Here is a 26,313-nt window from a genome sequence, read left to right on the forward strand (position 1 = left end):
GGGAGTGGCACAGCTTTGGCAGGTATAGACAGCCCCCAGGCTTGGGTCAGCTGCCTGACATGAGCCCCAGGTGTGGGCCAAAGGTTCATGGTCCTCAAAGGGGGAGACATAGCCCTGGAAGTGGCAACTGAGGGCCCAGAGAGAGCCAGGAATCCATGGCATCTGCTGTAGTGATGCCTTCTACTCTGCAGCCTTCCACCCTGGCCTAGCAGCCAACTCCCACCCTGCAGCTCTCTGAGACAGACATTGGGTTTGGGGTCACACACCTGTCCAGCTCCTACATGGAGAAGTCCCTGCTCTTTGCTCTGGACCCTGAAAGAGGGTGCCAGGTCAAAAGCCCCCTGCCCTGTGCCTCACTCCATCCAAGATTTCATGTGTGTTGAGTTTAGCCCCTATAACATTCCCCCTGCCCCATCTCCTTCCCATTTCCTGCCATAACCTCCCCTTCCAGGTTCTTTTGCCTCTTTCTCAAATCCCCCCCCACTCCCACCCTGCCCCTCCAAAGGTTTGCTGGTTTGTGTTAATTGTGTTAATTTCTGCCACAGGCCATGTGCAACATATTTTCTTTGTTTATTAAACACATGAAAAGTTTGGCAGCTGCAAAGTTTTATTTAACTGAGGCACAAATCTTCCTTGTGCTGCTTTCCTCCACACCTCAGTCATTGCCCCTGAGGGGGCTTTTGGAGAGGGGAAGGGGAATGGTGTCTGGGCAGCCTGGGTTCGGGTAGCACTGCCAATGATGCAGGGCCAGAGGAGCCTGGGGGTAGGAAACCTAGGGCCTGGTGCAATGGTAAGGGGATTTCAAGTCCTATTCATCTGGGGAGGATTCCTGGTCCATGAGGGTATGGATATAGTAGGCCAGGGCTTTGTGGATCCAGACAGCCTACCATTGTGTGGGGCTGGGTCCATCAAAATTGGTGGGGGGCTCACCCTCTCCCTCATCCCTATGCCATGTGTGCCCACGGTGCCAAGCCTGGTCCATGTGCCATGCCTTCTCAGCCCTGGTCTTGCACATGTTGTGGAGGCCACACATGGCAGCGATCAGTCACATCTGGTTGTCCTTGTCCACCTCAAAGCCTGCCTTAGTGCCTTGAGGTGGCTGAAGGTGCTGAATTTCTCCTTTCTGTGGTCGAGCTACCCCCCATAGGACTTCATCAGCCAGGGTTGCGGGGGGATAGGCTGGGTTCCCAACAAGGACTGGGGGATGATGATGTTACTGATGATGCATTCAGGAACCCTGGGGACATAGCACCTGCTTTCTTTCAGCCCAGGGAGCAGAAGTGGGCCTCATCCTCATCAGCTGTGTGAAAGTTGGCAGCCCAGTCCAGGATGCTTGGAGGGCACAGGGTGCGCTGGCTGGCTGGTGGCTTGTGGCCATGAGAACACATGCCATGGCAAGCCACTGCCACATTAGGTCCAGGTGGGTGGCTGTGATGTCCCTCAGCCTCCAGTGAGACTCACACAATAGGACCTGCCACACCTCTTGGGTCCCCCTGCTTAGGCGCAAGTGACAGAACACCATGACTGGGTACACATGGGCCACAACACGGAAGCGTGTGCAAGTCATCATGGCAAAGGGTTGGCAGTGTGGTGGCCTATTCCCAGCAGCCAATCAGGGGTGGGTTGTCTGTTCAGCACTGTTTGAGAATCTTCAGTTGCCCAGGGAGCCCAGGGGACATGCTGGGAGGTGTGTGAGAGCTCCCCCTACCTGTTGGCCTTGGTCAGTAGGGGCAGGCTCTGAGGCTTCCCTCCACCAAAGGGCCAATATCTGTTCTATTTGGTCCCAACCTCACCTTGGGCACTTTAGGTAAAGTTTGAAACTTAGAGTGCTTCCATGTCAGGCTTCTTGAACACCTGTACTTAGCCTTCATTAAAAGAAATCTGAGTACAGCTTACATAATAAAGCAGAGTAGTCTGGAATTTTGCAGTGAGGGGACTTCCTTATGTATAAACTGTGAACTCTTTTTAAATATCAGGTTTTTCATTAATACCGCAATTATAAATAATACTGCACTATAAAGTTAATCAAAATATTGTTGCAAATAACACACCTAAATATTTTTGCCCTTTTTCTATTTACAGGTCATGATTTTTATGAATGTGCTTGTTTACAGTTGCTTAACAAATCCAAGAGAACAAATTTTCACCCAGGACTTGTTTGTGAACAAGCCATCTTGCTATGCATATTCATGGTTCATTGTTTGCACAGTGTGATTGGTTATATAAATCAGATAGTGTTTTTCTATTTCTCTGCCTGGATGATCCACTATGAACTTTATAGACAGGAAGAGTCTTATTTAAGTTCATAATTGTTCAAGTCTATTCATGCAAGTAATAAGAAGATTTATAAAATTAGCAAGAGAGCACTTTTGTTGTGAATTCTTGTGAGTATTCTTGGCATGTTTGTGTTCAGTGCTGTTGTGATTTCTGAGAACGTTCTTGCCATTAAAAATGTGCCTATTGAAATGCAAGTAAAATGGATTGTGAGCTCTGGCAAAGTGGGCGAGTTAAATCTATATGCCTTGCTTTTACTGCTGTTATGGTCCCAAGTACAGTGCTAATACTATTTTAAGCCTAAGTGGCTTGAATTGTTATTGTAGTATTTTTATAAGGGAAGTTTTAATTTAAAAGTAACTGGGCCCCCTATCATCTGGTATAAATCGAACAGCTCCATTGATTTCTTTGGAGCTATGCTGATTTACATAAGGTGAGGTCCCAACCCATAATCCTTAAATAGAAGCCAAAGTTGATAGATATATATGCAAAAATGTTTCCAGCCATGCCTGATTTCAGATTGCCATGCTGTGGACACTGATCATAGCATTTATTTAACTTTTAGTAGATTTGTGAAGGAAAATTGAGGACAGTTAATATCTTAAAGGGGAAATTGAAGATTGTTATGAGAAGAATGTAGCAGATTTGCATATAATCTCTGGTACAGCATTTATTATTATTGCCAGAATGTTAATACTGAGGTCAAAATTTTAGATTTGCCCCCATAAAGTTGGGTGGCTAGACCAACAGACACCTAAATTACTGACCTGATTTTTGAGGCCTTGTGACATCATTCAGGGGTTGTGGCTTATCCTGTCTAGAATCAGAACCATTGTATTTATAATAAGGTTTGCAGGACCTATTATTTGTGCATCAAGTTTGAAAATGCTGGCCTTAACTCCAGTTTGGGAAAATAGTAGGAAAAAAGAAAATGCATAGATGGAAAAATGACAAAAACTGTAATTCATATTCGTTGTAAAAGATTTCAAGTTTCAAATCACTCTCCAGATACCTGAAAGATTTGGTTTATATTTTAAATACTCCAGGAACTGTTCATAATCTGCAGCATCAAAAAATGTAAATATTGAACAAGAAGAAATTTTGAACATGGGCTGATCTTAGTTTTGAATCCGGTTTTCTTTTAACTATAATATCTTTTATTGGACCAACTGTTTGGTTGGGAAATATGTTAGGCAAGCTTTTGGGCACAAAGTATGGGTCTCTCCAAACTATATTGTTAGTCTAATAAAAGGTCTCACAAAATATCCTTGCTGCTTGCGTAATTCTTGGACCATCTCAGCTACAATACTACCACCCTATTTAGTCTAGATTGGAATAGTCTGTATTGTTTGTAGCTCTGAGGAGGAAACTGAAACTCTAGTCACTACAGTTTTCAAAATTGTAGCTAGAAATGGAAAATGTGTGGTATGACTTTGTTGAAAAGGGCCACAAAATCCATTTGGCAGTTGTGCCCCAACACCCTTTGGGGCACGTGGTATAGAAGGGTTGAAGCTACTGCTCTGATCTATAGGCTGAATCAGGGGTGGCCAACAAATTGCATGGGCATCTTCTGTTTGTAACAGGCAACAGTTTGGGGAGTGGGCAGGCAGCAGAGTGGTGGATAGGCTGTGCTTACGGATGGATGTCATCTACCTATATGTGTTGTGATTTCACGGGAAAATGAAACCTGAATTCAGAACCTAAAACATGAAAGATAAAAGTGATTTTAAGGCTGATTTGTAATTGGTATTGAACGGTATCAGCCTACATGTGAAGATAATGTAAGCCTCTCATTATTAGAGGACAACACTATATCATCCATAAATATAAAAACTGAACGTGTGCGTTATTTTGAGTGACACCAAAGCAGATATTGCAGTATATTCTCAGGGACACCGAAATTAATTTGAAAGACATAAAGATCAGCTCCTCTTAAATAGTCACTGGTGAGTCACTCCCTTGTGCAAACTGTTCCAAGGAGTTATGATGGATGGCTAATAAGCAAAAGTAATGCACACTATTCCTGAATAAATCAATTTGAGTTGGTTCCATTCTAAATTATCCTAGTATGATTTTTATAAGACAAAACCAAATCCAAACTAATAAGTAGCACAATAGCATGACTGTGGGTGGGTGTCTGGAGCATGAGCCCCAACACTCATTACAGTGGGGTGTTGGAAGGCAGGAGACGCATTATCAGCCTGAGTTTCCCTCCTCACTTAGGTAAGAGGCACCAGAATGGAGGTAGGGGCTTGAGGCTCCAGCTGAGTGGAGCACAGTTGGGGCTGGATGCTACTGTGAAAGAAACTGTCACTACCAGCAAACAGGTTAAGACTTCCCTGCCCTGCCACCACCACAGATTTATGTGACGAGTGATGAGTCAAAGCCCTTAATTTGGCACCAACTGTAGAGCAGAGCCTTGATTCCCTTTCCCCCCAACTCCTGCCTCCATTCCAGTGTCCCAGAGTGCTAAGCCTATCAGGTATGAATCTGCTATCCAGGGTGCAAACACTACCAGTTAAACCTCTGAAGAGCCACACAGACAAACAGAAAAAGATCTTCAAAGAATAACGTATATGCAGACTATAACATGGCGCATGCAGAATTTTAGACATTCAGACTCTTAGTTACATCCCATAGCAGCAGCGAAGAATCATAGCTTCATAGATTCATAGATGTTAGGGTCGGAAGGGACCTCAATAGATCATCGAGTCCGACCCCCTGCATAGGTAGGAAAGAGTACCCCCAGGGTAGGGGAGAGCATCACCTCCCTTGGCAGCCCATTCCAGACCCTGGCTACTCTAACTGTGAAGAAGTTCTTCCTAATGTCCAATCTAAATCTGCTCTCTGCTAGCTTGTGGCCATTATTTCTTGTAACCCCCAGGGGCGCCTTGGTGAGTAAAGCCTCACCAATTCCCTTCTGTGCCCCAATGATGAACTTATAGGCAGCCACAAGGTCGCCTCTCAACCTTCTCTTGTGGAGGCTGAAGAGGTCCAGGTGCCCTAGTCTCTCCTCATAGGGCTTGGCCTGCAAGCCCTTAACCATACGTGTGGCCCTTCTCTGGACCCTCTCCAGGTTATCCACATCCTTCTTGAAGTGCGGCACCCAAAATTGCACACAGCATTCCAACTGCGGTCTGACCAGCGCCCAATAGAGGGGAAGTATCACCTCCTTGGTTCTGTGCGTCATGCATCTGCTGATGCATGAAAAGTGCCATTAGCTTTTCTGATGACTTCGTCACACTGATGACTCATGTTCATCTTGGAGTCCACTAGGACTCCAAGATCCCTTTCCGCTTCCGTGCCTCCAAGCAGGTCATTTCCTAGGCAGTAGGTATGCTGGACATTTTTCCTCCCTAGGTGTGCATCACTTTGTGTTTCTCATTGTTGAATTGCATTCTGTTGTTTTCCGCCCATATGTTCAACCTGTCCAGGTCTGCTTGTAGTTGTTCCCTGCCCTCCGGCGTGTCCACTTCTCCCCACAGTTTTGTGTCATCCGCAAGCTTGGACAGAGTACACTTCACTCCCTCGTCCAAGTCACTGATGAAGACATTGAAGAGTATCGGTCCAAGGACCGAGCCCTGCAGGACCCCACTGCCCACACCCTTCCAGGTCAATACCGACCCATCCACTACGACTCTCTGGGTAGGACCCTCTACCCAATTCGCCACCCACCGGACTGTGTAGTCATCCAAGTCACAGCCTCTTAACTTGTTCACCAGTATGGGGTGGGATACCATATCGAAGGCCTTCCTGAAGTCTAAGTAAACGACTAAGTTGTTCTAAGTTGTTCTCAGTTGAAAAATATTTCTGCTTCTTGTTCTTCCAGCCTTGATACTAGGGTCCCATATCACAAACTAATTTCATTGCGTATTGCAGCCTACCCCCTCTTAGGCATGTTTCACATCTTGTTGTACAGCACTTCCTATCTGAGTGCCTGCCTCAGATCTTCCTAACAAACAATGAGGCATTTTCTGGCCACTTCCCACCCAAAATGTTCCTGACTGCTGAACTTTAGAGATGTTATACACCTGCTGCCCAATGCATGAAGTGCTCTGATGTTGAATTTTAGTCACAACTATTATTTTTAACTGACTGGTAACTTGCTGTCTTAAAAGGTTTAAACCTTTAAGGCATTTTTGAACCAGCTTTGAGCTAGCATTTTTTAAGGTCTACCATCTTTCTCTCTTTTTCCTTCAACGTATGCATCAGCAGACACACAAGAATAAATATGAGAGAGTGGGAATACACCAATTTTAAATGGGGAATAGGCTCTTTGAACTGACCAGATTAGTATTCTTCCCATTTTTGCAATTGTATGCATAAAAATTGCATTTCTTGTCCTTGAAAATGTAACCCTTTCTTTCCTGTTAGAGTAGCTTGTCTGAGGGAGGATGATTCAGTCAGATAATATTTGTATGTCTCAAAGGTGAAATCAAGTCCACTGAAGAGAGCCAGTTCCAGGCCTTTTACATTGCTTTTGCCATAGATGTGGCTATCTCACAACTATGCAACTGGATAGAGGTGCCACTTCAGTCTTCTGCAGTATGAAAGAAGGTTTTATGTTTACCAGAATAATCTAGCATGGAGGAAACTGGTGGATATATCAAAGGATAAGGGCCACAAAATCCTTGTGGCAGTAGTGCCCCAACACCCTTTGGGGCAAGTGGTATAGAAGGATTGCAGCTACCACTCTGATCTGTAGGCTGAATCATAGGTGGCCAATAAATGGCATAGGCAGCCTCTGTTTGTAACACACAGAAGACTGGGGAGTGGGCAGGTAGCACAGTGGCAGATAGGGAAGGAAGCAGAAACAGAGCAGCACATTGGACAGGGAGCACAAGATGGGGAACAGAAAGCAGAGAAGCAGATTAGCCAGGGGAAGGGGATCACAGTGGCACTTGGGGAGGGGACGGTGCTAATTTCTAGCATTCCTACCAAAAAGGCTAGACTTCACAGAGCAAAACAGTGGCTACCTTGTAGGTATGTAGGAAGCACTTTTCACCCTCCTCCTTCTTCTCCCTCAATATTTATGCTTCACTTGCATGATAGTGCTAACTCATTTGTTGTATATGGGAAACACATTTCTGAAGCGTTTTGTTTTTACAACATAGAAGTCCCAAACTCCTTGCTTTGCAAATGGGGCAGATCTTTACCAGGCCAATTCAGAATTGGATAAAATGGCAAATCATTGTAAAAAACCAAATAGAATTTTATTGTCCCAAACTTGGAAATCTGCTTTCAAAAGTATTATGCACAAATCTAAGATAATTAAATGAATTAAAAATACTCCTGTGCCAGGTGTCCGACTCTTCCTGGAGCAGTGGGTTTGGGTGTGATTTTTTTCTGCTGATGGGGGAATCAGTTGTAAAATGGTTTAGATCCTTGATGCCCCTAGGATCTGGGGGAGTGCTTGGGCTTCTGGTTGTGAATTAGGTTCATCCTATCAATAAATATGAACATTTTGAAAAAAAAATCTTTTTTTTCAAACTAAAATGATGCATGTATAAGCTGGGAAAAGGGAAGGGAGCAAGTATGTCACCAGGAAATTTGAGAATCCAGAGAAACAAATATGTAACCCCAAAGATTAACACTACCTTTTATGATTTAATAATACTGTTTATTTCTCTCCTTATCATACTGACCAAATATGTGATAGGTAAATCAAGGTCATGGAGCAAACTTTTTAGGTAGGAGTTTATTCCCATTTCAAGTTTAGCTAAATATTGCAACGGCATTACTGTAGTCCTTCACTCCCATCAGATTCAAAACATAATGTAAGCTTTATCCTTTCGTTTTCTTGTCTTTTAACTTTTCAGCCAGTTTACTTTTCAGCAGTTTGACTGACCTTTTTGCATTTTATATTTTTTCTGGTCTACATTTTACTTAAATATTTATTTATAAAGTTTACTGTGATAGTTGCACGAAAATGTTCCAGTTTTATTTTGTTTTTATGTATTTTGGTTTTAAACAAATGGCAGACATTTCAAACTGCTCCAAGGATTGAAATATTACAGGTAACTCTAGTCTACTTGTGCATCTGGGGGGACAGCAGAACTAAGAAGATGAAATGCATTTTCTACCAGTATTGCCAAACCCAGGCATTCAAAACACACAAGTCAGAACCTCTTCATTGTGAGATGGGGTTAAAATTTTACTGTAGTTAGTATTACATTTGTCAATCTTTAGGGTTCATATTTTCAAGACTTTTCCCCCTAGCTCTAAAGGATAGACTTCCCAAAGAAAGAAAGAAACTGAGGTTCTTACTTAACGACCTGACCCTGGAGCTGAGGCTGTAAGAGAAACATGGAGCTTTGTGAGCATTGTACAGGACACTGTACATGACAATAACATTTTTATAGAACCTGACTTTGAAATACATACTCTTGAATATTCTCACTGGTAATGTCAGTCTAAGTGTCATATTTGCCCAATCAAAGTATAAATATGTGATCTCTATGTCCAGTCAAAAAAGTTGGAAGTTTGAGTTGCAAATACTGCATGGTCAAATCACAAATCATAATTAAAGCTTGTTGGGAAATTTTCTGCCAACACTGTTTTTCACTGAATAATCGTAAAGATAGATAAATGCATAGAAATGTTATGTGGAAAATGGTCTGTTTTCAAGAAACCTTACTGAGAGTAAAATGATTGCAAACATTGCACATGCTGGAATGTGCGTCTCTGCATAAAACAGTTGAATGTTTCTGAACAGTGAACACATTTTTGAAAATCATGTTCTGTTCACAGTCAGTTTGCTAAATTAGGCTGCAGTCCTGATAACACTGGTGCATACGAGTAATTTTCTACAAATGAGTAGTTCCATTGAGTTCAGTATGACTACTCATGTACGCAGACTTAAGCACATGCATGAAGGTTGGCAGGATTGAGGACTTAATTTGGCAAATAAGTTGTCAGCTGTGAAGAGCTTGCATAGCTCTTCTTTTAACCCTGTAATAAATTCTTGGCTCAGAATAATTTTGAGTATTCACTGCTTCTGGATATCTGAGGTTACAAGCTGTTCTCTTAAAACACTGGGTCTAATTGAGGCTGTTTCTTTTATTTTGTCTTAGCAACAAGAGCAAGACCCTACAAATCTATACATCTCAAATTTACCGATTTCTATGGATGAGCAGGAACTGGAGAACATGCTGAAACCCTTTGGACATGTCATTTCTACCAGAATATTAAGAGATGCTAATGGAGTCAGCAGAGGAGTCGGCTTTGCCAGGTGAAACACTTGCTTTATTTGATTTATGTTTTTTTTTGACATCAGCTTTGGCCCTTTACAGATGCTGTCTTCTCTAAAGCCATATAGCTAAGAATATGCAAAGCAGTAAAGAGACCTCAGCTTTATCAGATTGTATTGTCTGTAGTTTCCACTGATACGAAGCATACCAATGTAAAAGGAAAAGGCAATCAGGACTCACAGTAGAGATGATATCATTTATTAGACCAACAAGATTTTTGCAAAGGAAGTTTGTTTCACTGGTCTAAAATGTGTTCATTATGCTTTATATGTGTGGGTGTACTCCTTGCAGTGTGTGTGTGTGTGTGTGTGTGTGTGTGTGTAAATTGGCATAAAAATTGCAAGGAATATTGAGCTGTCCATGGAGTATCAAGCTTAGATAATAATAAATGTCCTATAGCCAAAAGCATACATGTAGTGAAAAAGGAATGCAGCAGTTTACCGAAGATTTCATAATGGGGAAAGTTAAATTTATAAGCAAAAAGATCAGAGGGAGGAAGTGCATCTGAATACCTGGAAGCCCCAAGGATTGTGTGCCTGTCAGAGGAAGACAGGAGGACTATTTTCATTTAAGAAACCCTGGCTGAATAATTTGATTCATTAGAAAGATAGAACCCACCTTATTGTACTTTGTGGCGTTGTAAGACAAGAAAGAAGTTTCCATTTTAACTATAGGGAAATGTTTGCAGAGGGCTCAATCAGTGAAGAACAGTGTTAAACCGAATAGGTTCTTGACAAAAAAATAAGGAATGGAGAAGTGCATACAAAGGTGTAGGAAAGGAAAGTGGGGAAAAAAAACCCACTTGATATCAAATTATGCTGTAAATAATTGAATCTTCTGTTTCAAAAGAAAAGCAAAAATCACTCTGCTTACAGAACATTTATGATACTGTACTTTTGAAGAGCAGGCAGAATGATGACTCTGTTATCTCATGAATTCCCTGCAATACATTGTATCTTGGTATATCATGGCACTTCTCACAGTGCCATAACACTGTTGAGTAAAATGGGGTGGCTGTGTGATAGAGGCAGCTTGCAAGATAACTGAAATTGTAATGTTACCTTTGTCCTTGATATAAAAGATCATCATACACAAGGAAATGTTAAGATAATACTGTCTGAATTCAAAAGCTATTAGACAAAGCATTCAGGCTGAAGGATGACACATCATTCTTTCTGCAGTCTCTCATTTAATAGTGTTAGTTTGACTTAACCAAAAAAAAAAAGCTAAATATAGATCAGTGTAATTAGATGATAAACCTACATTTTAAAAGTTGGCCGTGTTCTTCGTAATGTGTGTGATTAATTAAAAAAAACCTCTATATTAGTGCAATGAAGGTTATAGGGTTAAGCACATGAGAACAGGAAGGCTGAAATCACTGCTTCATTGAAGTCCATTACAAAATTCACATTGAGTTGAATGAGGCCATGACTTCTTACAAAATGCATAAAAGGCAAAAAAAAAGCTGAATCTTAACTCTGCCTTTGTACTGCTAACAATTCCAATACAAACTTTAATTACATGATCACATGATCTTTCTCTCATAACAAAGCACTATTCAGGGTCTTTCATTTATAAATGTGTCTCTGTATATAGATGAATTAATTTGTTGTTGCTTAGAAGTAGGTTGACCATACATCCCGGTTTGGCCAGGACAATTCTGGATTTCATAGGCTGGTCCTGGCTGGTTGGTCAGAAGTGCCAGAGGAAATGCAGGGGCACGGGCACAGTCTGGCAGGGAGGTGGAGCAGTATGGTAGTCTGGGCAGCTCCACTTCCCCACCGGACTACATCTACACCTGCACTGGCTCTGCTATGGCCTGCAGCAGCACTGCTGACTTAGGAGGTGGGAGGAGGGGTGTGTCCCAGCTTGCCCAGATTTCCTTAAAACTAATGTGGTCTCCCTACTTAGAAGCATGCTAGGTGCACCTATCACCTCATAATATATGAACACAGTAGATATGTATGAATATAGGACAAAACAAGGTGTCAGTTTTACTTGTATGTAGTGTCCGTGGTCCTCATGCTTGTGAGTTACTGTAAGGCGTCCTAAAGCTGATTTAGCTGGAAAGATTGCTTCTGTCTAGGGGAATGTCTGGGTGACATGAAGCCATCATGATGCCTCCCATGCTGCTTCTGTCCTCTGATTTACCAGGGCACAAAGCTGAGGAAAGCAATTTAGCCAGGAGATCTGGCGATTCCCAACTGACCAGGGAAAAATAAACATAGCTTAAAATTTCATCCATTTTCTTCAGCTAGGGCTGGTGATCTTGGTCTTTATGTATTTGTATACATGGTATTTATTTTGTTAGCCAGATCTATGACTGTAGAGTTGCATGATTGTAGAGTTGTTATATGTGTTGCAGCTTCATGCCAGAAATGTAGTTGAAGTGGTTTACTTTGCATCCACTGAAATGACTGGTCTTCTGGCAGTTTTGAAGATTGACATAACAGTCATTTTTAATTAAGCCCCCAGAGGTATAATTATTATACTATGATACTTAAACTTCTAATAAAAAAAAATGTTTTAGGTTCAGTCCAAAGAAGTCGATGATCAGAAGAAGTATTTTTAAGCCATAGTTTTGCTTCCTTGATTGAATGCAAATTACTGGATCTCTTGCTTACATAATGTTTTCTATGCTGTGCATTTATGATGCTGAAAAGGACAGAAATAGCCCAGGAAGCACCATGATAGTCAGAAAATTTGCTCAGAAAGCAACCAGAAGTAAAAATTTATACTGATCAGTTATTGACTGCTTTTCTTTGTAACTGTTTAAGTTTAACATGGCTGCTGCATTGTATTATAGGTGGCAATTTAATGTGTTTTGGGTCAGATTTAACACAGTACTATCTGGCTACATGTAAAGATAATCTGTGCCTAATTTATGCATCTGTACAACTATAAATACTTTGTTTAAGGTAGAAAAATATATTCCTGCACTTTTGTTTACCTTGAAAGCACCTGAACAGATTGTCCTAAAACTTCCCATAAAGTTCCATTGCAGCTTGACCGAGGCTGTCTACACATATTCAAATAACCTGTGATAATTCTCTCAGGTTTGTTTTTATGATAGAGAAACTAACCCAGCGCCACATGTACAGACATTCAAATGCTGAGGCCCTGAAGAGTGGAGAGTTTGCAGTGCTAACACTGTCAAGCCAGGGGGTTCCTGTATACACCTCTCAGTGTGCTCTGCAGGCTTCCTTAATCTGCCTGTCAACAGATGGTAGCAATGCATAGGGCAGCCCTGATTGGCTAGCTCAGACTGCCCATGGTCAGTGTGTGTTGTCAGCATGTACAGACATTCACTGTCCCAGGAGAAACTCTCCTGGAAGTGATTTAACCCTGGTTGTTCCCAGGTTATTTTGTCTCTTGGAGCAACCATTTTTACTCTGGGAGGAAAAAACCTGAACTTCTCATGGTTTCTCCTCCCAGGAGAAAGGGAATGTCTGTATGAGGCCAAGTGTGCACAGTTATACCCTCAAGGGATATTTTGTGAGGAAAGTTATAAGCAAGGAGACAGAAGAGCTTTAAAACTGTAGCTGTGGCTCCATAAAAGTTATTTCCACTGATAATGAATCAGTAGACCTTTTAGGTATCCTGGACAGTGCTATATACTTCAAAAATAGTGATTCCTGGTTCTAGACTCTCCAACAGACCAGGGTTGTGATTCTCCCATTTTTGTAATTCTGCAGGAAGTGGGGGGAGGGGTGGCCATAGCCTTTGGAACCCAGGAAGTAATACATCCTATAACTTGAAAAATTGATTTTTTATTAAAAGATACATTTCTAAACCTCAGACTTGAGGACATTGATCAGAAGACATTATAAGGCCTTAGAAACTAGAAACCAAAGGAAAAGATCCCCAAATCAATGGGAAATGATATTTTTAAAATATACCACTATTTTAAAGCTAAATTTATGATCTTTACTGGATTCTAATCCAGGATTTTTGTACACTTGAAACTGGAAATTTTATTCATCAGAGAAGAGATAGGAATAGAAGGAGAGAGAGAAAGAGAGGGTGGGTCCATGAGAGAGAAGTTGTTGTTTGGACAGTTAAAAGCATGGAGTAAAAATGTTAATGGTGTCTGGAAATGAATGGATAGGTAGTGGAATTGCATAAAGTTGAAATTAATGTAACATTAGAATTTAAATACATATGGAAGAAACCACACTCTGGGGGCATCTGAGGACCTAGCTCCAAGTACTTATAAATACATACAGTAATTACGGCAGAAAAGATGAAGTTGTGATATGGACAGGTGGCATCAATTCAGTGCTCTATGACCAAATAGTGGTAAGCATAATTAAAGATATATACAAAAGGATATGTGAAAAAAAGAGTTTAGAATCAAAGATGATGCCACACTGGAAGCCAAACAAAATCTGTTTCAGAAAGAGATTGAGAAGATCCAGTTATTTCCGGATGGTTTTGATAACTTGGGCCCTGACTCCAGACCCCTGACTTGGCCTGTGACTTGGATTGTGCCTCTGGAATTCTGGATCACTTCCCCCACCCAACCTGGATTTGACTCCCCCAGCTCCTGTCTCTTGCCCTCCCTTGGAGGCCTACTGCTCCAGACTACTTACAACCCAGTTCTTACACACTCAGATGTCAAATCCTGATCCCATTGGATCAAAAAAGAACCTAAAATTGAGTCCTAAAACTATTGTATGAAAACCCACTGGATACTTTTGTTAAATAGTTGCTCCTCAACTAAGATCATTTTATTTCTCATGTAAATAATATGAAGCTTTGCTTTTTTAAAAGTCATGTTTAAATGTTCTACACTATAGATTGAACAGCATATCAAGCTTTTTAAAGGTCCTTTTGAATAGTCAAGTATAAAAACAGTGTTAGAAACCACTAACTTTTTTATTTTATTTGCTGTTTGTAACTTAAAATGACCTTGCAAGATTCATCCCCCCCTCCCCAAGTGACATTTCACAGCAAATTCATAAGCCTCTAAAAACAAAATTTATGATGAAAATGCTGACAGTCAGGTGCTCAACTATTGCAGCGCTAGCAGGCACTAGTATAATACTTAACTTGAGAGCATGAAGACAGCAGCATAAATCATTCCAGGTCCATGTAGAAATGACTGTGTGTTCATGCTATTCTTTTCCTTTTCCAAGTAACACAAGAGAATTTGTCCAGCATAAACTGTCATAAAATAATGCTGTGTTGCTGTTTACAGAGAGTGACAAAAGTCAAGAAATTCTCAATTATGTGTCTCCATTATCTCAGAACAAAAGGAAGTATAGAGAAAATAGCTTTGCTCTTTTGTGATTAGATGTGGGAGGATCTATAATTGTGAGTTATTGCTAACTGGGTTTGAGGTTTAGGTTTTATTTTTGCTATGTGATCCATAATCTTTTAGTTAATTACACTGACTTAAACAGAACTGGAATTTGCTGCTGCTATACACTGGTTGAAGTGAGGTTACAGTTAAGCCCTTAGTTTTTTTTTTGTTTTGTTTGTTTTTTTTCATAGACATTAGGGCTGGAAGGGACCTCGGAAGATCATCGAGTCCAGCCCCCTGCCCAAAGGGCAGGAAGTCAGCTGGGGTCATAGGATCCCAGCAAGATAAGCATCCAGTTTCATCTTGAAGGTGTTCAATGAAGGCGCTTGAACTACCTCCAGTGGCAGGCTGTTCCAGACCTTGGGGGCTTGGACAGTAAAGAAATTCTTCCTTATGTCCAGCCTGAAATGATCTTGTAGTAGTTTGTGACCATTCGACCTCGTCATCCCTTGGGGCGCTCTGGTGAACAAACGTTCCCCCAGATACTGGTGGTCACCCCTGATAAACTTGTAGTTGGCCATCAGATCACCCCTGAGCCTGTGCTTTTCCAGGCTAAAGAGCCCCAGGGCTCTCAGCCTATCATCGTAGGGTCTGCTTCCCTGACCTCGATCATGCACGTGGCTCTTCTCTGGACTCTCTCAAGCTTCTCCACATCCTTTTTGAATTGTGGAGCTCAAAACTGGATGCAGTACTCCAGCTGCGGCCTCACTAAGGCCGAGTACAAGGGGAGAATGATGTCCCGGGATTTGCTTGAGAAGCATCTATGGATGCAAGCCAGTGTTTTGGTCACTTAGAACCTTTATCGGCGTTGAACACCATCAGATTCTCGTCCGCCCACTTGCTGAGTCTGTCCAGGTCAGCCTGGATAACCTGCCTGTCTTCTGGTGTGGATGCTTTGCCCCAAAGTTTGGTGTCATCGGTGAACTTGACCAGTCCGCTTCTGACTCCAGTGTCCACATCATTAATGAAGATGTTGAACAGTATGGGTCCAAGGACAGAGCCTTGGGGGACCCCACTGGTCACAGGACACCACGATGAGTGACTTCCATCAATTACTACCCTCTGGGTCCGACCCCGGAGCCAATTTTCCAGCCAGTGGATCATGGAGGACCCAAGGCGACAATTGGCCAGTTTCTCCAAGAGGTGATCATGGGAAACCAGATGGAAGGCTTTTTTGAAGTCAAGATATATGACATCAATCTCTTCTCCCTTGTCCAGGTGATAGGTCACCTGGTCGTAGAAGGAAATGAGATTGGTCAAGCAAGACCTACCCGCAACAAACCCGTGCTGGCTATCCCTTAAGATGTTGATGTCGGCCAGTCCATTAAGGATGGCCTCTTTTCTTTTCTTAAGTATAACTGTATGTAATAAAAGATCTCTTAGAAGGGAGGATCCTCTTTTCCCTGATGCTCCCTATAAATATTCTGTGTGTGTATAGATGATGGCAAGCACAGCTCCCTTTAACTTAAGCAAACACAAATACAAAAAATTAGGGAGTTCACACAGTGTGAGTTAGGAAAAAAGTGAAGTTTATGGCAAACAAGGAGATAATTTACCCCAATGAATAATTCTGCCTAGTCTGCCTTATGTTCCTTCAGGTTACAAAGAGGACAGTGTTTTTCATCTAAAATATAGAGATTTCATCCAACAGGGAAATCATGATCTTTCTCTTACTGTTTGAGTTGATGAGAGAACAAGCTATATGAATTAGCCATAGGAGGGATTAACAGAATGCAGTCACACTGGGGTATTAAATTTCAAGTAAGCAAATTTGAGGAGATAAAAAATCTATTGAGCATGTTAGTATGGGAGGAAATAATAAAATTAATTAGAATTGAAGAACACCTAGAGAGTCCTAAGAAGACCCATACTTATCTGCATTGTTCCATAGCCATGGAGTTTAAGGCCAGAAGGACCTAGTATATTGTCGGACCCAGTAGTGCTCCATCTCTTGCCTGCAGGCCAGATCTGTCCTGTGGGGCCATGTCATTTGGCTGTGGAGCTCCCTGTGGGTCTGGAAATTTAGCAGTAAGGGAGTGGTAGCAGTGAATTGCTCCCAGAGCTGTGGTAGTTACTGGTGTCACCCCTCCCCCTCTGCCAAATTTCTGGACCTGTGGGGAGGCCGATGGTCCAGATTATGCTAGTACATGGAGTGGATCTGGCACATAGGGGCATGCTAAGGCCAGTTCTGGTATGCAGGGTCATGCTATGACTGGATCGGATGTGTGGGATCACATGGGCCTTACGGATCATACCTGCAGACTCACCCTATGCCATTCCTCTGGCCTCTGAGTCAGATAGGTTGAGCACCATTGATTTAACCTGCTTTATATCACAAGCCATTAGAATTTAGGCAGAAGGTAGGTAGATTTGTACCTTGCTAAATTAACTAGTAGTGCTTAACTTTTTTCCCCAGTGGGCTGAATTGGCAGTGCCCAGGGAGCAATGTGACCCAGTCCTAATCCAAACATAAGGGAGAAGGGGCAAGGCCTGGTTCTATTAATTGCCACACTCCTGTGCCACCAAATTTACTGACCCATGGGGACTCCACAGGCCAGATGCAATGCCTCTGCTGGCTGTATTTGTCCCTCAGGCTGGAGGTAGAGCACCCCTGGACTAACTAAATTAGAACAGCATAGCATAAGCTCTCATAAGCAAAGGGTCTGTTTCATCAGATGCTGTAAGGAAGCAGAGCTACTAAATAGAAAGCTGTTATTAGAATACAAAGCCATGTTAGTTAGAAGAGACAAAGTAGTTAACCCATTGAGGGACATAGGATTTATAAAAGCTAATCCAGATAATGGGATAAGAACCCATCATCCCTATTTAGGCCATACTTAAAACAATCCAGTCTGTGGGCATTTTCTTTTTCCATAATTTCCTGTTCAAGTTTGTGTTTAGAGTTTTGTTGTGTAGGAACAGTCACCCTGAGGTCAGTTCAGGGAGGTTCAAGTGTCTGCCACAGGCTTATCTGTCTTTCTGGTATTGATGTCAGTTCAGTTTTTATTCATTCTTACGCGTAGGGATTGGCCCATCTCTCCAATGTAGACAGCAGAGGGGAACTGCAAGCATGTGAAATTTACCCAGTTACCCTTGATCTTGAATAAAGCATAACTTCCAGCAAGGAATCTAGTCTTGATTTGAAGATATCAACCAATAGATTATCCGCTTCCCTTGGTAGTTTGTCCTATTGATTAATTCCGTGCACTGTTAAACATTTCTCCCTGTGCTCTAATTTAAATTTATTTTTACTTCAGCTTCCAGCCTTTGAGTTTTTTATTTCTTTCTCCACTAGATTAAAGGGCCATTTAGTACCTGGTATTTTCTCCCCAGGGAAGTACTTATACACTGTAATCAAGTCACCTCTCAGTCTTCTTTTTGACAAACTGAACAAATAGAGCTCTTTAGGTCTTTCACTGAAAGCCATTTTTTCTAACCCTCAAATCATTTTTGTTTTTCTTCAGTCTTTCCAGTTTTAGACCTTCTTTTTAAAAATGTAGACACAAGAATTTTATGAACTGTTCCAGTATTGGTTTTACCAGTGCTGTGTAAAGAGGTAAAATCACCTACCTCCTCCTACTTACTACTCACCTCTTTACAGCATCACTCATGGAGGTCATGTTGATTTATTTGTCCACTGTGACCCCTAAATCCTTTCCAGGTTTAGGGCCTCCCTCTCTGTAGGGATGGCCTTCACTTCATCATCCTAGATGTGTAATTTTGCATGGTGGCTGTGTCAAAACATATTTCGTTTGAAATAGCGAAGTTTACCAGATTGTTCTGTAACAGCTATGACTTCATCATTGTTTACTGTTTTCCCTATCTTTATATCATCTTCAAATTTTATCAGCAGCAATATTTTTTTATTTACTTCCAGATCAGAGATGAATAAGCTACAGGCCTAGAACCAATCCCTGTAGAACCCTCATTCAATAATGATAATCCCCTGATAACTACTATTAGAAATCTCAGTCAGCCAGTTTCTAATCCATTTAATGTATGCTTTATTGATGTTGCATAGTGCTAATTTTTTTTAATCACAATGTCACGTGGCACTAAATAAAATACCTTGCAGAAGTCAAAGAATATTACATGTACCTTTTATCAGTCAAATTTATATTCTCATCAAAGAACAAAATTAGATTTGTTTGATAAATTCATGCAGGATAACAATAGCAATTGCCTATATAAAGGAAAACAATAGACTCTTGTTCTTCGGTGTGGGTAGAGGGGAATAAGAAGGAGCCAACATTGTTTTGCAATGATTAGCCAAATTAATAGGCAATGAAGGAAACCATATATTGTTTGCTGACAGGGTTTGGCAGCAAACTGCTGCTTTGCTTGAAGGCTCAGGTTTTGTACAAGAGACTCTCCATCCTCTCCTACTTACCATGGGAAAATCCCTTCATCCTCACAATTCCTTCGTTCCCCCAAGAGAGGTGATTTTTTTTTTGTCCAGTATGGAGAAATGTCCTATTCCTCTTGTCTTCCCATTTAAACACATGATCCCTGCTAGGATCTCATACTGGCCCACCAGATTTGTCAGATATAACTATTTCCAAAATTTTAGAGGATGTGACAAATAGGACCAACAGACTTCCAGGGGAGAAGAAAGAATCCCACCTTTCTTCCCCCCATACTGTACATATACACAGGCATCAACAGGAGGGAGATAGTGACTTAACTGAGCCAGCTGAGTCCTAGACTCACAACAGAGGCTGATGTCCAGTTGCCTGACAGTGTGACCAAATAGGCTGTGTCTCTCACAAATGAAGTGATGATTCTACATCCTGTTGCATCAGACAACTTTGAGGTAAAAAGACTTTTCCAACTTTTCTCTGAGCGTAATCTGCACAAAATGAACTGTCCCAAACAGGAGACTTTACCACACCTGTAGCTCTCCTGTGAAATACGAATTTTCATTTCTACTTAGGAGAACTTTTACAACCTTTGCAATCTCCTATGCCTGATGAAGGGTGCCTGTGCCCAAAAGCTTGCAAATAAAGATGTTTTTTGCAAATATCTAGTTGCTCTAATAAAAGATAGAATCTCTGCCATGAGTTTTGATTCTGTAATGTAGACTAACTGTTTTAAGAAATAGACTGAACAGAGTGCTAGAAAAATGTGTTGTAGGAAATTATCCTCCACTAGTAGGAGTTAGGATCTGTCAGCTTTAACAGTTGTAATTTAGTGTTTGTGTTAAAGGTTCATCTGTGCTTAAAACACCTATTCTCATATTCCCATGGAACAAATTCTGTACACCAGATGCACCTGTGTGCATACAATGTAAGAAAAGTGTTCACATGGTTCACATGTGTACCTGGGAACTTTAATCTCCTGATTGCTCATCTTTCTGACTCTGTCCTTTCCTGTGTCTTTGGGAATGTAATTTAACCTCCTGCTTTCAAGTTCCTCCTCTTTCAAATATTTTTTGGCTACCACATATCATAATAACTAAGTTAATGGTTGCAAAAAATCCTTACATATGATCAAGTAGATCAAGTTGCCTTTATTCTTACTCCATTCTATATGTTGTTACTTTTCTATTAATCATGAGAGTAAACTTATAATTCCACAAAATCTCCAAATATAAAAATTACAGGGCTATATTCTCATATCTGTTGCTGTGACAGAGTAAAGTAACCTTAGTGTAAAGGTGACTCAAATTCATATAATTTTAATGCTAACTGTTCATTACATGACCTTGAATATTTATTGTAAAATATCTATTTAATCATTATGTTATTCTTCCTAATATATGTTTAGGTATTTTTAAACTTTTACTAGACATTTTGTTAATCTGCATAATGGGCATATACAGTATCATTATTTCCATAAGGTTTTATATATTTATCTGTATTAGCATGATGAAGGCTGCCCATTTCTTATAACAAAGTGAAATTACCATGTTGGAACCACTATGACCTGTACAGGGAATTATATATATTTTCAATTCTCTCTAAATATATATTTACTAGTGAAAAATGGACCTCAAATTACTTGGTAGCAAGATTCACTTTAGACTGAGCCCCAAATGTCTGAGATTTTAATATTGATTTTATCCAAGCATCTTGAGTTTGCAAATTTGGGATGGAAATTTCACAGAAACAGGCTTTTTGAGATTTTCAGTGCTTTCCTGTTTCCCCTTGGGCCAGAAACAAAATATGTTTTGATAGTATTTAAACGCCTCACATACTGATTGTGTTGTTTCTGGTTTCAGCCAGGACCAAGACACAGAGGCAAATGAAAATAAAATTCATGGCTTTTAAAATAAAGAATCAGTCCTTCAAGAATGTGGAAGGAACTTGGCCTCTGGCTTTTGAAGTGTTTTTTTTCTTTAAAGTTATTCTTACCCAAATGATATTTACAGGATGCATCCTAATACTTTCAACATTGTTGTAGGACCTAAAGTTACTTTCTCCAGTTTCTTTTTGGACCAGTATCAAAAATCTACTATTAAAGAGTTTGAAGTAATAGTTATTTACTCTTCTGGTTGGAAACAGTTCGGGTTTTTTTCTTACTAGTGGAAGTGTGCCTTGACATCTATCTCTTTACATAAGATATTACAAAATATAGAAGATGTTTATTTTTATATCTTTCAGATTGCCATTTTTCCACCTTTTAGTTCATTTATGACATAATTTTATAGCCATTGCTTCAAAACTGCTGGACCCAAGAAGTTATGGTAAAAGATTCTATATTATGTAGAGCTCCATGTGATCAAACCCTTGTGCCCATGCAGAGATCCTTTCACCTCCACCACTTTGTCCTCCCCTGGATTCTGTATGGGGTGTATAAAGTAGGAATTCCTGGTATTATTGCTGTCTATTGTACATACAGAGGATAGATCAAGTAAAAGCAAGAGGGGAAGAAGAAAGCAATGGTATTAGCCTTTGATGTATCAATCTCTGCCAGGGCTCAAAATTTTGCGAGATGAGCAAAAACATTTTCAAGATAGTACACATTTTATGCTACTAGTAATGAGAAAAAGAAAACAAATTTTATTCCTAAATTGATTCATCTTATAAAATAGCTAAGATATTGTGCGTTTAACATTCCCCAGCACCTCCAAAAACTGTGCTCCTGCCTCCTTACTGCCATTCTACAAATAGCAAACCCAGAAACAAAGCTGAGAAGCTGCTCAACAGTTTCTGTCATGTGCACTAAATGAAATAGGTTCTGAAGCTCATACCATTTTATACCTTCGTGCCAAGACAAAGAGTTCAAGAACAGCACTGGGGAAGTTTAACCATTTTATTCCTAGGTTTGAGTCATACAGAACAAGTGGGTGTGGCCATGCTTCTTGGCAAGATTGAGACCTGTCTTTAGTGCAGGGATGGGGAATCTCTGGGCCACTGGTCAGCCAGGGACTCCATTAAGAAAAAAAGAGAAAAAAAAAGCTTGCTTTGGAGCCAGAGCAGAGCCGTGATCTGTAGCCTGCATGATCCGGGCCCGCAGAGGCATGCATGCAGGGAATTGTGGCTCTGTCCTGGCTCCTTGCAGCAATGACAGCCTGTCTGGAGCTGGGGCAGAGCCACAATCCTCTGCATGCATGCCCCTGCCATGAGCGTGCATGCTACAGTTCATGGTTCTGCCCTGGCTCCTGAGCAAGCTTCTTTATTTATTTATTTATTTTGAGTCAGCCGGGGACTCCATTTCCCAGCAGCTCCAGAGCAGCCCCCTGTGCTGCTCTGCCATGTGTGCTACTGGTGTGGCTGAGGCTGGGGATCGACACATGGAGACCGACACAAGCCATGCAGGCAGAAGCAGCTGGGAAATGGAGTCCCCGGCCAACCAGATCCGGCCCACAGGCCAGACATTCCCCATCCCTGCTTTAGTGCATGCTGTTCAATCTCTGTCATTAAGACAGAATTGTTAATTACTTAATAGACTTTTCTATTGTACTCATCACTATAGGCTAGGAACAGAAGTTACACACAAACTGGTTTAAGTGATCAGAAACTGGTTTAAACCTGTAACAGAGCATAAGTTCAGTGCACATAAACCAGTTTCAAAATGGTCCAAACTGGTTTAAGATAAACCTGGTTGAATGTAGTGTCAGACTTTACTGATTGAGGTCAAATGAGTTTATTGCACTTCTGTCCCAGACCCCTTCCTGGTTTAAGTTAAATCAGAGTCCCCCAGCATACCAGTATGCTGTGCAGTCCTGTGCTGCTCTGTGCTGTCTGCTCCTCTGCTCTCTAGCAGGCGCAAGGACAGGGGCGTGGCCAAATGCCAGCCTGGCAAGGCCCCCTGGGGAAAAGGGGGCATGGAGGGGGTTTATTTCCGCCTCCCTCCCCTCTTTTACTGGAGGACCCCAGTCAGGGTCTGCCTAGCTAGAGCAGAGAAGTCCCTGTCAGGCATTTCCACCCCATACACACACACACTCACTGCTCAAGCAGTGTGGGGTATGGCCAGATGCTGCAAGCCAGGGTGGTGGTTTAAACCCCTCCCCACTCATACTCAGGCCTGCTATGGCCAGGCCACACCCCACCCCCCTCACCTGAGCTTCCCTCCAGCCTTCTGACCACTACAGAAGGGAAGGGGTGGGCATGCTCTAGCACCCCCTGGCTTCTGGCTTGAGCCATGGCAGACATATGGCTGCATTTGCAGAATCAAAAGTGAATGTCTATTCACTTGCTTGGTGGTTTAATCTACGCAGGTTAGACTGAGCTGCAAAGATTGAATCAATCCAGGCTTGGGCTTTTTGAAAGTCTGTACATAGCCATAATATCTGAGTATTTCATGGGTAGTAAAGCATTTATTTACAAAACATCCATGTGAGATAGGAGAATGTTGTTATCCTCATTCATAGAGAAGGGCGTGAGAAACAAAGAAATGAAGATCAAAAGTAGTTACTTATTTTGGTTGCCCAATATGAGATACTAAGAACCTAATATTTCAGAATATTTAGAATCAAATAGCACTTCATAGAATAATTTGCACTGACTTCATTTGCAGCTGTGTAAAGCAGCTCCCAGTAAATCCAGACACCCCCAAAATGGGAATCATACCATTCAGTAACCCTGCATGAAATGTTTGGTAGAGGGCTTTGTTACACATTACACTTTAAGCTTCTCCAGTGTTGATTGGTGTTAGTGTTAGTTCAAGTTTAGGGCAGTCACATGTTCAGGCTAAAAACTGTCTCTGATTGTCCCTGACCTGCACAGCTGTGACTTGTCAGTAGAGGTCTGGTGAGAAGGTGCCTGGCTAGGTGTTATAACTGTGAGTTGCTACCAGAGCACTGGTGAGCCAGAACAGGCTTCTATTCCTGCTTTAGGTAGGGATGAGAACATAAGGGTGGAAGAGAGAAGGGTGCGAGAGTTTAATGATTGTGACTGGGTAGTGAACTGAGAGGTGAAAATGGAGGCTGGGGGCTGGGTGGTGAAATGAAGGAAGTCACCCCCTGAAGGATAATTTTAAAAGAAGTTAAAAAAATTCTAAAAAGAAATAAAGAGTAAGTAAATTAAAGAAAGTCTCCGGTTTTAATAAAATCGGATTGGGTAGCCTATTTCCTACAAAGTTGTTCCCTACAGTCTCCATTCTTCACCTCACCATCTTGTGAACTTCACCTACCTTGCTTTCCAATCACATCAGTTCTTAATTTTAATCTCCATTCCTCCTATCTTTATTCAGATTCATTTTGTCCCAACCCTAGTTCATTGTTTCTAGTCTCTTTGCTCATCCAATCCCAGTTCAGTCCTTACATTTCAGCTCCTAGTTAGATCCATTAAGATTCTTCTCCCACCCTACTGTGCTATTCCTTGGTCCTAGTCTCCTTGTACAGCCAAACTCAGTTTTATTCTGAAGTCATTTGATTTTATTTCCCCCCCTACCTATTAGATCAGCGATCCATCCAGAGGTGGATCCAGGTGGAGTGCAGTGGTACAGTTGCACCCTCCCCTCCCCCATTGATTCCTGCTCCACTCAAACTTTAACACCACCTGTCTGGGAGGGGTAGTGGCATTTCTATTCAGGCAGCACTGAGAGAGTCTATTGACTACATGACTTGTTATAATCTACCTGATTCCTGCTAATGTCTAATGCCTCTTCATTCCATAGGTGTTAATGACTCTCTCTCCATTTTAATAGTCTTGTTGTTCCACTTTTCAAACTATCTTCTATAGCTGTCCTACGCCTTAGTCATTCCTTGTAATGTTTCCCTTCTGTTTCACATCCCTGCAGATTCTTTTTAGATCTAGCTAAAACTCTAACTCAGGTGTAGAAATGACTGACAGTGATGTATTGAAAGCATCAAGACTCTCAGAAAGGCTAGATTTTGTTTTATGAATTTGAATAAGATATATATTTAAATATAATGACTACAGAACTAATGGAGCAACATATTTTGACCATTTTTCTTGTTTCTCATGTGACTATATAATCTAGCAAGTTAATCAACATTCCAATAAAGTTATATTTGTTTTTGCTTTTATCTTTAATTGAACAATATAGTGCCAGGCCCCTAGCATATTAGTAAAGCTTCTAGTTTCTCTTTAACTGGAGAAAAATGTGTCATGTTTTATGTGATAATGCCACACCACCACACCATCTGCACCCCACTTTTCAAAATCCTAGATCTACCCTTGGATATACCACATTTCTCTTGCCAGCAGCCAGGCTTAGAATCTCTGCCCAGCCAGTCCTAGTCTTTCCCCTCCTGAATCTCAGATATAGTTCTGTCCAGCTCTTAGTCTCTACTTCAACTTCTTTGGCCACTCTCCTTCCACCCCACATTCTAGTCTCAGTTTTGTAGTCCCAGATTCCCTCTAGTTCCTTGCCCCAATCTACCTCCTGCTTTCCTAGATAAAACTCTTGTCTCCTCCACATGCTGATTTTGAAGCTTCCTCCTCTCTATTGCCTGAGCCTAATAGGGGAATCACTAAGAGTACAAAAGTGTATCTCCTCACTTTCAGTCAGGTGTCCAGACACAGGTCCATCTTGGCTGAGAGCAACCTAGAGCTGAAAATGCAGGGAAAGGCCTACTAATTTTCAGGACTGACCATGCTCAGTGAAGATGGTATCTTCAGGGAATTTAGCTGCCAAGAAGTATCTTTTGCATATGTGAGAACAAGTGATTTTTTTTTTCAGAGGTCTTGTAACTTGGCCAAATATAGATGTCATGAGACAGAAAGGCAGACATACTTGACAAAAAAGCCACCTCTCTGCCAAATTAAAATAAAAGAAATTTATAACCCAGGCTAGATGATGTACTAGCCACATTCCTGAAAACAATTGAATCTCTTTGGATACATTTTTTGAAAACATATTCACCCTCTGACAGATCCCTGACATGGAACATTTAAAATTTGGCAAAGTAATAAGCAACTTAAAATAGTCTTATAATGAAAAGCGTCAGGGAAACTTAATAGGCAGTGATATCAGCTTATAATATGTAATTACAGCATCATGCTTATATCTAGTTTTCATTTCTGTGTACCAGCCCAGTCATTCTATAACCTAAATTATATTAAAGAAAGGAAG

General features: G+C 41.2%; 1 protein-coding gene across 8 annotated transcripts in view; it reads left to right on the forward strand.

Annotated features, from left to right (window-relative positions):
• The window catches only part of RBMS3 (RNA binding motif single stranded interacting protein 3), a 692,574-nt gene that overhangs the window by 430,202 nt on the left and 236,059 nt on the right, over positions 1-26,313 (forward strand). For all 8 annotated transcript variants that reach the window (XM_025202359.1, XM_025202356.1, XM_025202354.1 and 5 more), the window contains exon 5: positions 9,348-9,505. In XM_025202359.1, the coding sequence (XP_025058144.1) occupies positions 9,348-9,505 (158 nt within the window). The remainder of the gene's footprint in view (positions 1-9,347; positions 9,506-26,313) is intronic.

Source organism: Alligator sinensis, unplaced genomic scaffold, assembly GCF_000455745.1.
Source record: "Alligator sinensis unplaced genomic scaffold, ASM45574v1 scaffold181_1, whole genome shotgun sequence".
Lineage (NCBI taxonomy): Eukaryota > Metazoa > Chordata > Crocodylia > Alligatoridae > Alligator > Alligator sinensis.